Source organism: Aptenodytes patagonicus, unplaced genomic scaffold (genome assembly GCF_965638725.1).
Source record: "Aptenodytes patagonicus unplaced genomic scaffold, bAptPat1.pri.cur scaffold_68, whole genome shotgun sequence".
Lineage (NCBI taxonomy): Eukaryota > Metazoa > Chordata > Aves > Sphenisciformes > Spheniscidae > Aptenodytes > Aptenodytes patagonicus.
In genome coordinates, this window is record NW_027472017.1 from 590,055 (window position 1) to 606,015 (window position 15,961).

General features: G+C 51.9%; 1 protein-coding gene across 1 annotated transcript; it reads right to left on the minus strand.

Annotated features, from left to right (window-relative positions):
- Nucleotides 1-1,181: 1,181 nt before the first annotated feature.
- On the minus strand, nucleotides 1,182-2,150 carry LOC143173334 (olfactory receptor 14C36-like). The gene has a single exon (XM_076363544.1). The coding sequence runs from the start codon at nucleotides 2,148-2,150 to the stop codon at nucleotides 1,182-1,184; it is 969 nt and encodes a 322-aa protein (XP_076219659.1).
- Between the last annotated feature and the right edge of the window lie 13,811 nt (nucleotides 2,151-15,961).

Here is a 15,961-nt window from a genome sequence, read left to right on the forward strand (position 1 = left end):
GGAGTAATCTCAGCTTGGGAAAAAGGAGTGGGGTGGGGCAGTGGTCTTGAATATGTTTGTTATCATTTCTCACTATCCAAATTATTGTAATTGGCAATAAATGTCATGTCTTCTCTGCCTGTGACAGTAAAGTGATCTCCCTGTCTTTACCTTGACCCATGACCTACGGCAGAGATGGAAATGGCTGGTGTGGGGCTGGTCTGGGACAATTTCCCAGAGGCAGCTTCCTCGGGATGTCAAGGGAACACGTCACAGACCGGTCCCCTCTCTTCTGCACCTTCGGTGCCTTGCTTCCTTCACCATGATGCCTGGCTCTGCACCTTGAGCAGCCTGCTGGGTGCCCCCACCCTGCACACTCACACACATTAGCTCTACGGTAGCATTTCCTCTTCCAGGCCTTTTTGGGCCCAGCCCAGCCCCTCCCCAGATCTCTCCACCTCCCTCGCCCCACGGCAGTGTCCATTGCAGGGTGCTGCAGAGCTCTGGGCACTCAACCACAGCCCCAGCTCTCTGAAGGGCACAGCAGCTCCTGGGGGGGCAGAGAGGGGGGTCAGCCTCCCCACCAGCCCCAGGGCTGATGCTGGCCCCAAGGGCATGAGGAAATAGAGGCCAGTCAATCTCTAGCTCTGCTGCATTCATATTGTAGGTTATCCCCAACTCTGACTGTATTTGCCCCCTTCTCTACCCCCATCAGCCCCGCTCCCCAGGACAGCATGAGAGTCCTGGGGCTCCTCAGGCAGCTCCTGCATCTCTCCAGTCTCCTTCCCTCTGTCTCCTGGGTTCCCACTGACTCCCATGGCACTGCAGATTCCTTGTTTGTGGATATGTTGATTTAGTACTTTACTTTTGGGGGACTTCACCGTTGAGGGTGTTTCACCTTCTGAGACTCCATTCATTCCACCCCCAGGGCATGTGGAGAGTCCCCATCCTCTCCTGAGCCCTCCAAATTCATTTCCAGAGAGACTACTCTCTCCCATCCATCCTGTCAAATGTGAAGCAGCCTGAGGAGGTAACTGGGAGCCCATGCACCATCTCCACTGCCATTGCGTACGAAGAGGAGAGCTTTGAAAACCAGAACTTTCGGTCCAATGGAACAAAATCATACCAGGAGCTTAACCCCAATCACAGGGAGAACACCAGGAGAAAAGGAACTGGGAAATGTGGAGAGAAGGGGAGGCAGATTATTGTTGGTGAAACAGTGTCCATTGTGCCGGTTTCCTCAGGGCATCCTTGAGCTCCTGGTTCCTCATGCTATAGATGAGGGGGTTCACTGCTGGAGGCACCACTGAGTACAGAAATGACACCACCAGGTCCAGGGATGGGGAGGAGATGGAGGGGGGTTTTACCTGGGCAAATGCTGCAGTGCTGACATACAGGGAGACCACGGCCAGGTGAGGGAGGCATGTGGAAAAGGCTTTGTACCGTCCCTGTGCAGAGGGGATCCTCAGCACGGCCCTGAAGATCTGCACATAGGACACCACAATGAAAACAAAACACCCAAAGACTAAACAGGCACTAACTACAACAACCCCAGCCTCCCTGAGGTAGTCTGAGTCTGAGCAGGAGAGCTTGAGGATCTGGGGGATTTCACAGAAGAACTGGTCCACAGCATTGCCCTTGCAGAGAGGTATGCAAAAGGTGTTTGCAGTGTGCAGCACAGCATGGAGAAAGCCACTGCCCCAGGCAGCTGCTGCCATGTAGACACAAGCTCTGCTGCCCAGCAGGGTCCCGTAGTGCAGGGGCTTGCAGATGGCAACAAAGCGGTCATAGGCCATGACAATAAGAAGACAAAATTCTGCTGAGATAAAAAAGGCTAACAGAAAGAGCTGGGCAGCACATCCCAAGTAGGAGATGGCCCTGGTATCCCAGAGGGAATTGGCCATGGCTTTGGGGAGAGTGGTGGAGATGGAGCCCATGTCAAGGAGGGCGAGGTTGAAGAGGAAGAAGTACATGGGGGTGTGGAGGCGGTGGTCGCAGGCTACGGCAGTGATGATGAGACCATTGCCCAGGAGGGCAGCCAGGTAGATGCCCAGGAAGAGCCAGAAGTGCAAGAGCTGCAGCTCCCGCCTGTCTGTGAATGTGAGGAGGAGGAACTCGGTGGTGGAGCTGCCATTGGACATCTGGTCCTGCTGGGCATCAGCACTGTCCATGGAGGAAAAGACAGTAAAATGTTTAGGTTAGACTACCCTAAACAAAATGTATGCTGTTTTCCCTAGTGCTCTGCTGTGCGGGAGAGGAGACCAGGGGCTTGCTCTGGGGAATATGTCTGGCACAGCAGGGGGTGGCAGGGAGGTCCCCAGATCCCCTTTCCCCCCGCATTCCTGGGAGCAGCTCCCCTCTCACTCCCTGCACATCTCTGATGCCTGGAGCTGTCCCTGACAGGAGCTGTTTCTCTGTCCCCACGCCTCCTCCCTGTCAGTGCTCACAGACTCCATCCAACCTGCTGTGTGCTCAGCTCTGCCCTCCAGACGCGCCATGGCAGTAGGGCACAGCCCCAGGACATCTCTGTGTGTGCAGGGCCTAAGGAGCAGCTCAGAAAAGTCCTATGCAGAACTGGGGTCTCAGGGCCTTCTCCAGAGTGGAGAAATAAATTCCCATTTCCCACTGCCCAGACAGCCCACCAAGAGCGGAAAACTGAAAGCACAGATTCCTTCCCTTGCAGGAAAATGTGGCTTTGATGTCATCCTTGAAAGTCTCCTTGGAAATGCCTTAGAAATGATCGGGAGCTGTGAGCAGCCCTGACCCACGCAGCACCCTCTCAAGAGCAGAAGGACCCTGCCCTGCCAGGGATCATTTCTTCCACCCACAGCTTCTCCCTGCAGTGCCGTGGGGAGTTCCCCGAGCAGACTGACTGCTGACCCTGGCAGGTGGCAGGGTCCCTTGCCCTGGCACCCAGCCCCCTGGGGTGCAGGGACCCTGCTGTGAAGGACAGCCCTGGGCACCCATGGCTGCACACCCACATTCACACCCCTGCAGCCATCCCTGGGAGTAGGGAAGCATCATGGACTATCCCTCTGATGATGGAGCAGGGAAGCCCAGCTCTGGAACACCTCCTCCTCCTCTGTGCTGTAGAAACTGTGAGAGTCCTCCTGACAGATTCCATGAACTGTGGTTATGTGCCAGCTTTAGGAGATCTTTCCAGGAACCGCAGCTGTGTTGCCCTGCAGCCAGAGACTTACTGTGTTAAGGGCTGTGAACATTTCTCCCACAGTGAACACTCAGCTCTCTTCCCACTCCACGCTGCCTTCTCTCTCTGCCTCGTTCCTCTCCCCTCAGTGCCTGCAGGCAGTGCCCTCAGCCTGCACTTTGCAGAGGAGCTGCTCCTGGGCAGAGATGTCTCACTGCAGCACTGCTCGCTTGCCATGAGCTCCCTCCATGCCAGGAGCCCAGCGCAGCTCAGCAGCAGAGGACCAATCCAGGGCAGCACTTTCTGTGCCTCCTCTGGGCTCCCAGGAGGTGTCCCTGGGGCTCCAGGGAACCTGCTGTGAAATAGGCTGATGTTCCCTCCCTCAGCTGGGGAGAGAGACTTCTTTCCTGCTGTGTCAGTTCTCTTACCAGAGACAGAGTTGGGTCCTATAATCCCTTTTTCTTGTCTCGTCATCAGGCAGGACACCCAGACAGTGACAGGGAGGGATCTCCTTTACCCCTGCTGAGGGAAGGGAGTCAGCAGAGTCAATGGAGGCATCTCATCCGGGGTCTGTGGTCCTGATGCTAGAAGGGGGTCTTATCTCCCTCCCATGCAGACCACAACCCACAGAATGTGGGATTCCTCCTGCATCAGTTCAGGTGTGCACAAAAATGGCACCTGCACGTCCGCTCCTTGTCTCAGCTCCCATGGCAATAATGGAGATAGAGAGCAGGAGTGAGCTGTTTCAGACCCAAACACCTGGTGCCATCTGAGGTTCAGGGGGTGGTCTAAGATGTGTGCAGGAGACGGCAAGCTCTAGTGGAGCAATGCTGAGAGACAGGGCAGCATCTGGGGGCATCTTCTTGGAGGCTGGTGGGAAATTAAATGTGCCAGGTGGAATGACATCAGATGCCCACACGTAGGACACCTGAACCTGGAGATATTCCTTGTGTCCTGGGCAGCCTATAGAGGTATTCAGCTGACCAAATGGAGTCATGTGCCGTAGAGAGAGCTAAGCCTCTCTCTTTCTGTTCTCCATCAGCTCTATTTTCTACGTGTCCTTCGAGTAGAATGGCAGTTTTGTCAAGTGCATCCCTTGCACTCTCGTTGTCTAAACTAATTCAGGGCAGATGAATCTTAACTGACTCTCCAGCTACAGGCCTGTAGTGCTATGTGAGATGCCAGGGTGCTCCAGCACAACTGCATGCAGCTGACATGGACAACACAGGTCCTATACAAGAACCCAATCCCCATGCAGACTAGCTGTGTGACAGGCACCACGCAGGCCATCTCAGACAGATTCGGTGCCTTTGGGCCAATGTCTGAATCCCAACGCTGCAGCGACATAATGTCTGTTCCTTGTCTATCACACTTTGCACATCACACCAGGGTCCCCACTCGTGTGCCTTCCCTCTCAATCTCTGCCAGTTCTTCTCCCCCCATCATTTAACCATCCCCTCGATGTCACAGTCATGGATCAGGCCAATGATTTTCATTGTGCCGGTATCACAGGATGTCCACACCCAAGGACACTCTCAACATCATCTCTTGCTTCCTGAGATCAGCTTCACCTCCACCGCAAGCCCTCAGAGCCTGCAGAGACACCACAGACAGCAAACCCCTCTCCTGCTCGGACTGCACAGCCCAGCTCTGTTTCTCTTTGGCCTTGGAGACAGCAGGCTTTGCCTTCCTTGTGGGCACCTCATTTCCTCTTTACATTGCCATCTGCTCTCCACTCCACCATGTCTCTCCTCTGAAGCCAAGCCTTTGCACGCTTGAGGTCTTGGGCGCTTGGTAGCAGGCTTCCCCGTTCCAAGTCTGGTCCCAGCTGACATGTGCCACAGCTGAGGTGCTGCAGCCCAGACAAGTATGGATGCCCTCAGCCTGGGGCACAGCCAGGAGGAGCTGGAGCTCTGCGTGTAATGTCTTCATTCCACTTGGAGGGAATAACAGCTGAGGCATGTTGGGACAGCTCACAGGATTGGGGTGCTGTGATGGGTGGGTCGAGGATCATCAGGAGAGACAGGCCAGAAAGATCAGGAGGGAGGTGTCCTCAGTGTGAAGGAGCTGCTTCGATGTGTTCAGCTCCTCTATGGGATGACAAAATTGGGTGAGCCCTTGTGGGTGAGTGTCAGAGGAGAGAGTCGTGCAAAGACTCCTGGAGGTTTCTGGAGGGGGCTTGGGACATGACTTGGCAGCACAGCTGCCAGATTGGCCAGAAATGGTGACACTCATCTGCATCTGTTACTCTCAAAGAAGGAAGAGCTGGACATGGATGTGAAAACCAGTGTCAGCCTTGGCTGTTGTGACCATGAAACAGTGGGGTCTCGCCTCCCAAGGGGAAGGACAATAGAAGAGTGCAGACGCTAGACCTCAGAGGAGCAGACTTTGGCCTCATCTTGTGACTTTAAGTGGGGGATCCCATATGAGCAGCACAGAAAAGCAGCAGAGCTCAGTACAGCTGGTCTTCAAGGACAGTGTCTTTCAAGTACGAGAGTGTGCGTACCAAGAGCCAGGAAAACAAGCAGAGGTATCAAGAGAGAAGCTTGGGGAAACAGGAAACTCATGGGGAAGCTCCATAGAAATAAAGGAAGCATACAAGAGGTGGATGCAAGGATTGAAACAAAGGAGGAATTCAGAAATACGGTTGGTTTTCAGAAAGCCAGAGCTCCCGTAGAGTTGACACGTGCAAGGGAGTTCAAGGGCACAACGATGAGCTGTTACTACTTCAGGAACTGTTAAAGAAGAAATGAAGCTAATGTGTGGCCACTGCTGAATTTAGTAAGAGTAGTGTAGATAGGTGTGAGGTACTCTTGGCCTTTGTCTCCACCAGCAAGGTGTCCTAGTTCTGTGTGCCTAAGAGGCAGAACCCGAGGCGAAATCCAGCAGTGGATGGAGATCAAGTCCAGGTTTACTTAGGCAAGGTCAACCCTTAATAGTCCATTGGCTGAGCCAGGATGAATCCAAGGGTGTTGAGAGACCAGGCCGATGTCATAGCAGGGCCGCTGTGTTACATTTTGGAAGGTCATCATGACTGGAGAAAGCAAAAGGCAAATCTTGCATACACCTTCTAAAAAAAGCCAAGGACTGAGCAGGGGGATTACAGGCTGCAGCGACAGGTGTTGGGGGCTGCGTGGCTGGGTAGCAGCTCTGTGGAAAAGGCTCTGGTGGTCCTTGAGTTTCATTAGGCAAAACATGACCCAGCAGAGGATCCTGGGCTCTATGAGCAGGACCACAGCCAGAAGAAGTGATTATCCCCCTCTGCTCAGCACTTTTTGCACCACATCCAGAACGCTTGCCCAGGTTTAGACCCTGGGCAATGACAGTGAGACATTGGCAAACAGGAGCCACTTCACCGGAGGGCCACTAAGATGGTAATCCTTCCATTACCCTTCAAGTGTTTGTGTGATTTCCCCAAGAATATCAGTATCTGCCACAACAACAACAACAACAACAAAAGCATTAATCTGCCTAAATATAAATACCTGCAGTGGAGCAGTCGGCACCTGTGGTAGCCACTTAGGGCAATGCCAATTAGATCAGTATTTGCAATATACAGCATGATACCCAATCCCAAAGTACATATCTAAAGCGGTTCAGATGAAGGGCGGTCTTGCAAAAGACACCCTTTGTGTTCCCAGGTGGCATGGCCACTGCTGATTTCCCTCCCCAGATTGGGAGAGGCTGGCTCCCCTTCTGAGGAAGGACTCCCTGCAAGGAAGCCACAGTCGTGAGTGTTGCTCACCTGGTTCTTACTGGCACTCCACTTGGCATCCCTTTTGGTGTGTTTGATGCCTTCCTGTGACTACTCTTTCTGCACAGAAGATCATAAAAAGACAATGATCTTTTATGAGAAGATGGTCATGAAGGCCCTGTTATGGACAAGAAAGCTCACCATGAGCTCTGGAGGGAGCCAGGAAGATAGTTGATAAGCACCAGGAAGCTCAAGGCCTCTTCTGAGGAGTAAGCAGCCTTGAGCAGCAGTGCTTGCCCATGTGGAGGTCTGGGAGAGAGAGTCGGGCCACATCAGTGAGAATCAAAGTGGCTTTAGCAAATCCTTACAACCATGTTAGAGCCCAGAAAGGCAGTTGATGTCTGTTGGCAGAGGAGACGCGGAGAATGATTGTCCCGGGAATATGGCAGGAAGGACCTTGCTCTCTTTTCCTCCTGCACTCCCCATGCTTGGATGGACCTCAGGAAACATCCACGAGCCTGGAGGATGCACAGACCTCCTGGGATGAGGTTCTGTCACTGCAAGGGAAGAGGGAAGGATTTGTAAGACACATGGGAGTGTAGGTGAGAGAACAGTGTATGTGTAGCAATAAGTCTGTTAAAGGTTGGAAGAAGACATGAAATAGCATGGGTAAGTGGTGGTGGGGTGTGATGCTGAATCGAAATAGGTTGATTTTTTTAAATTCAAGGCAGCAGAAGAAGGAGGCTGTGCAGGTCAGTGCTGGGATGTGGAGTGAAGCTTCCAGCAAGTCTGGGGGCTAGGACATCCTGGGTGCTTGGGGAGCATTAGCAGGGCTTTGGAAGAAGCTGGGGGAGTTCTTGGGAACTCACAGGCACTGGCAAATCCTCAGAAGACTTTGTCTTTGAAGGCACAACCTGTGAGGACAGAGGGACACCAGTAAAGCTTGGGAGATCCTGGCTCAGAGTGAGTCAGGGAACCAAGGGGGTTGTTAAAGTTTTCAAGGAAACAGGCACAGGTACAGGACAGTGTAGGACAGCCTGTGGTGGGGACAAGCAAGGGCCTTGGTGGGGCTGGGACACCCCCCCAACAGAATTGAGATCCTGGGCCTCTTGGCTATGGCTGCTGCTTCTTCCAGTGGTGTCCATGAGAGGACAGCAGTTCCTCATGTTCCCCGTGCCTTGTTGCCTCCTCACCTCCACAGAGGCTGGGAGGTGTCCTACTGCTGTCCTGCACTCAGCATTGCACACCTGTGACTCTCACTGCCCCCAGGAAAAGCCCTGAGACTCCCATGAGGGAAGAATCCCCTTTCCCAGGGAACAGGGCTCAGGGCTTTGCTCTCTGGATTGATGAAATGCATCCAAGGTTTTCAGAGCCACCTCCGCATTTGCTTTTCCACCTGTAACCAGTGCCTCTGACTTTCTGCTTCACCAGTTCCCAAGGACGGGAATCTTGTCTGGTCATGCCCTCCACGGTCTCTCCAGTGATGGACATCAGTGGGGCCTGCTAACACCCTCAGGAACATGGAGTTTTGCTGTTGACTTTTCTTCTCTAGAGGCTTGTTCAATCTGCCAGGATCTGCAGGATCTTGCCACTAGAGGGCTCATTAACATGCAAAATGCCCAAACAAGCCAAGTGCCTGTGCATAGTTTTCTTTAATTCCTCAGTTCCTATGTGGTTAACTAGAGAGATTTCAGAAGTCAATAGATTTCTGTACTAAACAAGAATAAGACAGGCTTCCTTCTTTTTTAATTTTTTTCTTTATTTTCCTTCTTACACATTAGACGATAGAAGCAATCTCTAGACAGTATCGATCCTGAATGTGTCCTAATGGAGCCTGAATATGGAAGTCCAGAGCCTTTATGTCAGACACTCTATGGACAGTCTTTGCCCCAACCCCACCATTTCTCTCATGAGGCAACTAGGACTTAGAGCAGCTTGTTCAAACCTGAGCTTTCTCCACTGAAGTCTGTGGCTGCATGTTTCCACTCCTTGGCACCAATTCCCACCTGCTTCACTTGGAAAAGGAGCTGACACAGAAGGATGTTTCTTAATTGCCAACAAAGAAAAACAAAGGAAGGCAGAGTTCAGTAAATAAAAGACATTCCTCAGCTGTTTGGTAAGTCCACATTACCTCCACTGAAGTTCACATTCCATTCTGGATGGCCTTAGACTAATAGAAAACACATTGTTGTGTCAAGCACAGATCATCCCAAGACCCCCAAAACACTCACTGACCTGGACTCTGTCCATATTCATTCTTTGCACACAGTGAGTCAAATGTTGAAGTCACAAGCTCCCTCCATTCACAGAGGCAAGCAAAGAGGCAGAGTGAATGAAATGCTCTCTTTTGAATAGGTAAGGCTGCACTACTCCCACAATGTCAGGTGTTCAGAAGCATCATCCACTAGACTCTGCAACATGTAGATCCCCTCATTTGTTGTTTGCTGCAGGGTATTTGTCCTGGTTTCACCTGGGATAGAGTTAATTTCCTTCCTAGTAGCTGGTACAGTGCTGTGTTTTGGATTTAGGGTGAGAACAATGTTGATAACGCACCGATGTTTTAGTTGTTGCTAGGTAATGCTTACACTAGCCAAGGACTTTTCAGCTTCCCCTGCTCCACTGACTGAGAAGGCTGGAGGTGCACAATAAGTTGGGAGGGGGCACAGCCAGGACAGCTGACGCAAACTGGCCAAAGGGACATTCCATACCATATGATGTCATGCTCAGCGTATAAAGCTGGGGGAAGAAGAAAGAAGTGGGGGACATTCAGAGTTTGTCTTCCCAAGTAACTGTTACGCGTGATGGAGCCCTGCTTTCCTGGAGATGGCTGAACACCTGCCTGCCGATGGGAAGTAGTGAATGAATTCCTTGTTTTGCTTTGCTTGCATGCACAGCTTTTCCTTTACCTATTAAACTGTCTTTATCTCAACCCACAGTGTTCTCACTTTTACCTTTCCGATTCTCTCCCCCATCCCACTGGGGGGGAGTGAGCGAGCGGCTGTGTGATGCTCAGTTGCTGGCTGAGGTTAAACCACAAAAGTCAGTTACATGTTACTGCATTGTAGGTGAAGACAGGGATGAGAGTGACCTGCTACAGTGTTGGACACCTTGGGTGCAATTGCCCAGGCTTACCTTTCTAGTCAAAGGAGAGAAATCGGTTGTCTCAACTGAGATGCCCTGGCCTCCCCTGTCTGTGCACCAGCTCCTGCTCCAGAAAGGCTCTTGTCGGTCCTGGGTCACATTTCCCAGTCCCTTGTGGAGGCTTCAGCTACTCCCATGGATCCTGGAGGAAGTTGCCCCCTCGGTGTGGGCAACTGAGCCAACCCCTCGATGAAGATGTTAGGCAGAAGTTGAAACACGTGCAGGAAAGGCCTGGGTGTGAGAAGTGTTCAAGAAGTCTTCATTTTCACATCTTTGACGCTGGTCTGTAAAGTCTCATGAGTTTTGTCATAGGACATGGACACGGAGCAGCAAGCTGATGACACTTTCTCACCCCCTTTGGAAATATAGGTTTAGGCAGCCATTTCCAAAAACACGTTTCGTCCCAACACTTTGCATGGAGAAACTGTGTTCTGAGGACATGTTTATTCTAATACATTTCACATCTACTTTTCATATCTAAATGGAGCTGGGAGCAACGAAGGTTGGATAAGTTGGACAAATCCTGCTTGTGTCTCTTTGCTGTCAAGCAATGGCCCCACCTGCTAGCACTTCCCTCATATCGTCCTTTTGTTGGAGATGGACAAATCTTTATGGGGTTGCACAATGGCATAACACCATGGCCCTCCACGTGCCAGACTGCCACCGACGTACATATTCCCTGAGTTCATCCAGTCACCTTCTCTTTCAGGCACCCAGAAATGCAATCCAAGAGGACATGCTCTGGGACACGTTCCTCACCTAAAGGGAAGCTAAGCAGCCTTTAGCTCCCCAGCTCATTCTCTGGACCTTTCTGAAAGATGCGTGCAACCTTTACTTTTTGCCAGATATCAGGGAGTCCTGCCAGCCTCCATGACCTTTCAAAGATGATAGAGAGTGGCCTCACTGTGACATTGCATTACTTTCTCAGCACCTCTGGATGTGACCCGTCCGTTCCCATGTACTGGTAATGGTGGAGTTTGCTCAAGTAGCCCCTGATTTGATTCCTATCCTCCGTTGGCCGTTCTCCTCCAGAGTCCTGCCTTGAGGCACAAAGGCCTGAGAGACCGTGCTGGTGAAGTCTGAGGCAAAAAGGACATAGAGTATCTCAGATCTGTCTTTACCTACTCTTACGAAATTCAGCAGTGTCCAATCAGTACCTTTGTTTTCTTCTGGAAGTGTTCCTGAAGTAGGAAAAGCTCATTATGATTCCCTTGAATTCGCTTTCAGGTTTCAAGCTGATTTTTGGTAGAGACAAATCTTCTGCTTGGAGGATGCTGTCCTTGAAGACCAGCTGTACTGAGCTCTGCTGCCCTTCAGTGGTGCTGACTATTGGATCCCCACTGAAGCTCCCCAGAAGAGGTGCAAGTCTGCTCCCCTGAGGTCCAGCCTCTGCACTCTTCCATTCTGCTTCCTCACTCCCCTCGGGTGCTGGCACCCCACTATTTCAGGGCCACGACTGCCAATCTTCCCATCTCTGACCAGCTCTTCCTTGCTTGCAAGAATGACATCCAGGTTGGCATTACTTTTGTTGGCCCATCTGGCAGCTGTGCTAAGACGTTGTCCTAAGACACTCCAGGAACCGCCTGGACTGTGCATGTTGCCCCTTTCAGAAAATGCCAGGGTCATTGCAGGCCCCAGGGAGACCCAGGCTTCTACAGCCAGAGGTTTCCTTGGGATGCTTTGAAAACACTACACCCACTTCCTCACCCTGACTGCGCGTTCCTTATCTCGCACCGTGAGAGGCCACTTTCACTGGCCTCTCCTCTGACCCTACCTCACAAGGGGTCACCAAAGTCTTCACCCACCCCCACAGAGGAGCTCCATACATCCAGTTAAAGTCTCCACTTTCAGGGAACCCCTGTCCTGATCATTCCAGCCTGTCTCTCCTGAAAAGCCGATACCCATCCATTGCAGCACTCCAAGTTGTGTGCCTTGTCTCACCACACCTTGGTTGTTATTCTCTCAATGTGAAAAGCACAGGCTCCCGCTCCACTTGTCTGTTGCTCTGGCTGAGGGCATCGGTGGACGTCTGGGCTGTGGCACCTTAGGTGTAGCTCCAGGCCAAGCTCTGACTTGTCTTAAAGGACACCTGGTACCAAGCATCGAAGCCCTTCTGTGTGCAAAGCTTTGCTTCACAGCAGAGAAGCTCAAGCTGAAATTGAATGCCGAGAGTGAACAAATCCTGCTGTCCCCAAGGCCAGCGAGAAACAGGGCTCGGAAGTGCAGCCCTGGCAAGAAACAGGTTTCCTGTTGGTGGTGTCTCTGCTGCCCCTGAGGACCTTTGACAAAGGTGAAGGGGATCTCCATGAACGACAAGGTGCTGCTGACAGGCCCCCTATGAAAACTGTTTGTTCTTTGACTGTCTTATCAGGGGGGCGAGTAAAGGTTGGGGAAGAGAAGAAAACATCAGTTTGAGAGTGGAGGCACGTGACTGGAGACCCCGGTGTGATGTGCCTTGTGTTCCTGGACTGCCCTACATCTACTGCATGGAGAAGGGAGAGACCTTGCCAGAATTACGAGGGTAAGTATTTATTCATGCGCACGAGGTGTCTGATCAAAATTGGGGCACCTCAAATGTGGTTTTACACAGGGTTCTTATACTGTTCAAGCATTCAGGTACGACATGATTTGACTAATCACTAAGTAACACACACAGTACTGATGACAATCATAGTTACACTTCACAAAGCAACTATATTTCTGCAGCGTCATCAGCCATCAGCATTCTCGCTGCTTGTCTATTGATCCAGGCATCCCTGGAGTTGGTCTATTGAGTTACTTATCTGTGCTGCTAGACACTGGGAGAGTTTCAAAGATGTGTTAGAGGGACTAGGATACTGGCATTATCTTGGTTGTCCAGGGGTATCTTTCACCCTTCACGGACAGCTCTAAGATTCTGAGAAGCAAAGTCCTTATTTCCAGGTCAGGGCTGTCCTTCTGGTCCTTGTGATGAGCTGGTGTTCTTTAGTTTGCTTACTCAAGCGTGATAAATCAGTATACAATTTGAGCTGTATATCTATCTTAAGAAAGTTAATACATTTTCATACTATGAAGACTGATTGGCATAAGAGTTAGGGAAGGAAATTTCCATAACCTTGGAGCAGGAGATGTCTGTGGCCAGGTGGATTCTGCAGAGTGCTCTTTGATGGTCAAGGATCACCTCTTCATGATCCAGAATGGTCCACCCCAACATGCAGGAAGTCACGCCAAGGTGGCAGGAGGCTGGCATGGATGAGAAAGGAGCTCCTGGCTAACGCCAAGCATGAAGAGGAAGCACAGAGAAGGGGGAAGGTGGCTGCCTTCCAGCCTCAATGGTTCTGTGATTCTGTGCTGGAGAGAGCCATTTGTGTGCGTGTGTGCTTCCCTGTGGATGGGGGACCTGGCGGGATGAGGGAATCTGGAGGCCAGCTCCTAGATAGATGGAGGGTCTAGATAGATGGAGGGTCTAAGACCAGCTCCCGGAGGGATCCGTCCTGTCTGTGTGTCTCTATAGGTATACATCTTACACTAACAGAGCCTAGCATGCAAACAGCCCAACCCTCATTTCCCTTTCTCCACAGACTGTGATTTGGCTTGTCCTAGAGACCTCCCAAGGTCGCTTCCAGGATGGGTGATTGTGCATTTCCTTCCACCACGGGTCTTCCCTTGATGAGGATAGGGAGAGCACTCAGGTTCTCCAGGACCACAGAAGTAAGCAGACATAAGTTTGATCCACTCAAGTGTGGCTTTTTTGTCCCACTCAACTCATTGACTCAAGGCGAACAGGCAGGCTACCCCAAACCGGCATCATCATATCCTGAGCTGAACTTTTGCTTTTCCCTTTCCCTCTGCCAGGCTGGCAGTGATGAGGTTGTAGAGAGAAGTCCTGCAGTGATCAAAAGGGACTTCAGGGCACTGGGGAGACTGGTTCAAGGATCGGGAGCACAGGTAGTGTTTTCCTCTATCCCTACAGTGGCAGGGAAGGATACTGAAAGGAGCAGGAAAACACACCTGATCAACACGTGGCTCAGGGGCTGGTGCCATCGGAAGAATTTTGGCTTTTTTGATCACGGGGAGGTTTACACGGCACTGGGCCTGCTGGTGACAGACAGAGTTCAGCTGTCTCACAGGGGGAAAAGGATCATGGCTCATGAATTGGCAGGGCTCATTGAGAGGGCTTTAAACTAGGTTCGAAGGGGGAAGGGTATAAAACCAGGCTCGCTAGAGATGAGCCGAGGGGTGGCGAGCCGATGCCGGGGGCGAAATCGATAGCCCAGCTCAAGTGCATATACACCAATGCATGCAGCATGGGCGGCAAACAGGAGGAGCTGGAAGCCATTGTGCAGCGGGAGAGATATGACTTAGTCGCCATCACAGAAACATGGTGGGGTGACTCTCACGACTGGAGTGCTGCAATGGATGGCTATAGACTCTTCAGAAGGGACAGGCGAGGAAGGAGAGGCGGTGGGGTGGCCCTGCATGTTAGGGAGTGTTTCAATTGTCTAGAGCTCAACGATTGTGATGATGGTACGGTTGAGTGTTTATGGGTAAGGATGAGGGGGAAGGCCAACGAGGCAGATATCCTGCTGGGAGTCTGTTATAGACCACCCAACCAGGATAAAGGGGCGGATGAAGCGTTCTATAAGCGGCTGGCAGAAGTCTCTCAATCGCTAGCCCTTGTTCTCGTGGGGGACTTCAACTTCCCGGATGTCTTCTGGAAATACAACACGGCAGAGAGGAAGCAGTCTAGGAGGTTCCTGGAGTGTGTGGAAGACAACTTCCTGACGCAGCTGGTAACTGAGCCTACCAGGGGAGGTGCCTCGCTCGACCTGCTGTTTACAAACAGAGAAGGACTGGTGGGAGATGTGGTGGTCGGAGGCCGTCTTGGGCTTAGCGACCATGAAATGATAGAATTCTCCATTCTTGGTGAAGTAAGGAGGGGGGGGCAGCAAAACCGCAACCATGGACTTCCGGAGGGCGGACTTTGGCCTGTTCAGGATGCTGGTTGAGAGAGTCCCTTGGGAGACGGTCCTGAAGGGCAAAGGGGTCCAGGAAGGCTGGACGATCTTCAAGAAGGAAGTCTTAAAGGCGCATGAGCAGGCTGTCCGTGTACGCCGTAAGAAGAACGGGCGGGGAAGACGACCGGCCTGGCTGAACGGGGAGCTCTTGCTGGGACTCAGGAAAAAAAGGAGAGTTTACCGCTTGTGGAAGAAGGGGCAGGCGACTCAAGAAGAGTACAGGGATCTCGTTAGGTCGTGCAGAGAAGAAATGAGAAAGGCAAAAGCCCAGCTAGAATGCAATCTGGCCGCTGTCGTTAAAGACAACAAAAAAAGCTTTTACAAATATATTAATGACAAGAAGAGAGCCAAGGAAAATCTCCATCCTTTATTGGATGCAGGGGGGAACATTGTCACTGAGGATGAGGAAAAGGCTGAGGTACTCAATGCCTTCTTTGCCTCAGTCTTTAACAGGCAGACCAGTTCTCCTCAGGGTACTCGGCCCCCCGAGCTGGAAGACGGGGACGGCGAGCAGGATAAACCCCCCATAATCCAAGAGGAAGCAGTCAATGACCTGCTACGCAACCTGGACGCTCACAAGTCTATGGGGCCGGATGGGATCCACCCGAGAGTGCTGAGGGAGCTGGCGGAGGTGATCGCTAAGCCGCTCTCCATCATTTATCAGCAGTCCTGGTTAACGGGGGAGGTCCTGGACGACTGGAGGCTTGCCAATGTGACGCCCATCTACAAGAAGGGCCGGAAGGAGGATCCGGGGAACTACAGGCCTGTCAGCCTGACCTCGGTGCCGGGGAAGATTATGGAGCGGCTCATCTTGAGGGCGCTCACAAGGCATGAGCGGGACAACCAGGGGATCCGGCCTAGCCAGCACGGATTCATGAGAGGCAGGTCCTGCTTGACCAACCTGATCTCCTTCTATGACCAGGTGACCCGCCTAGTGGATGAGGGAAAGGCTGTGGATGTGGTCTACCTGGACTTCAGCAAGGCCTTTGACACCGTCTCCCA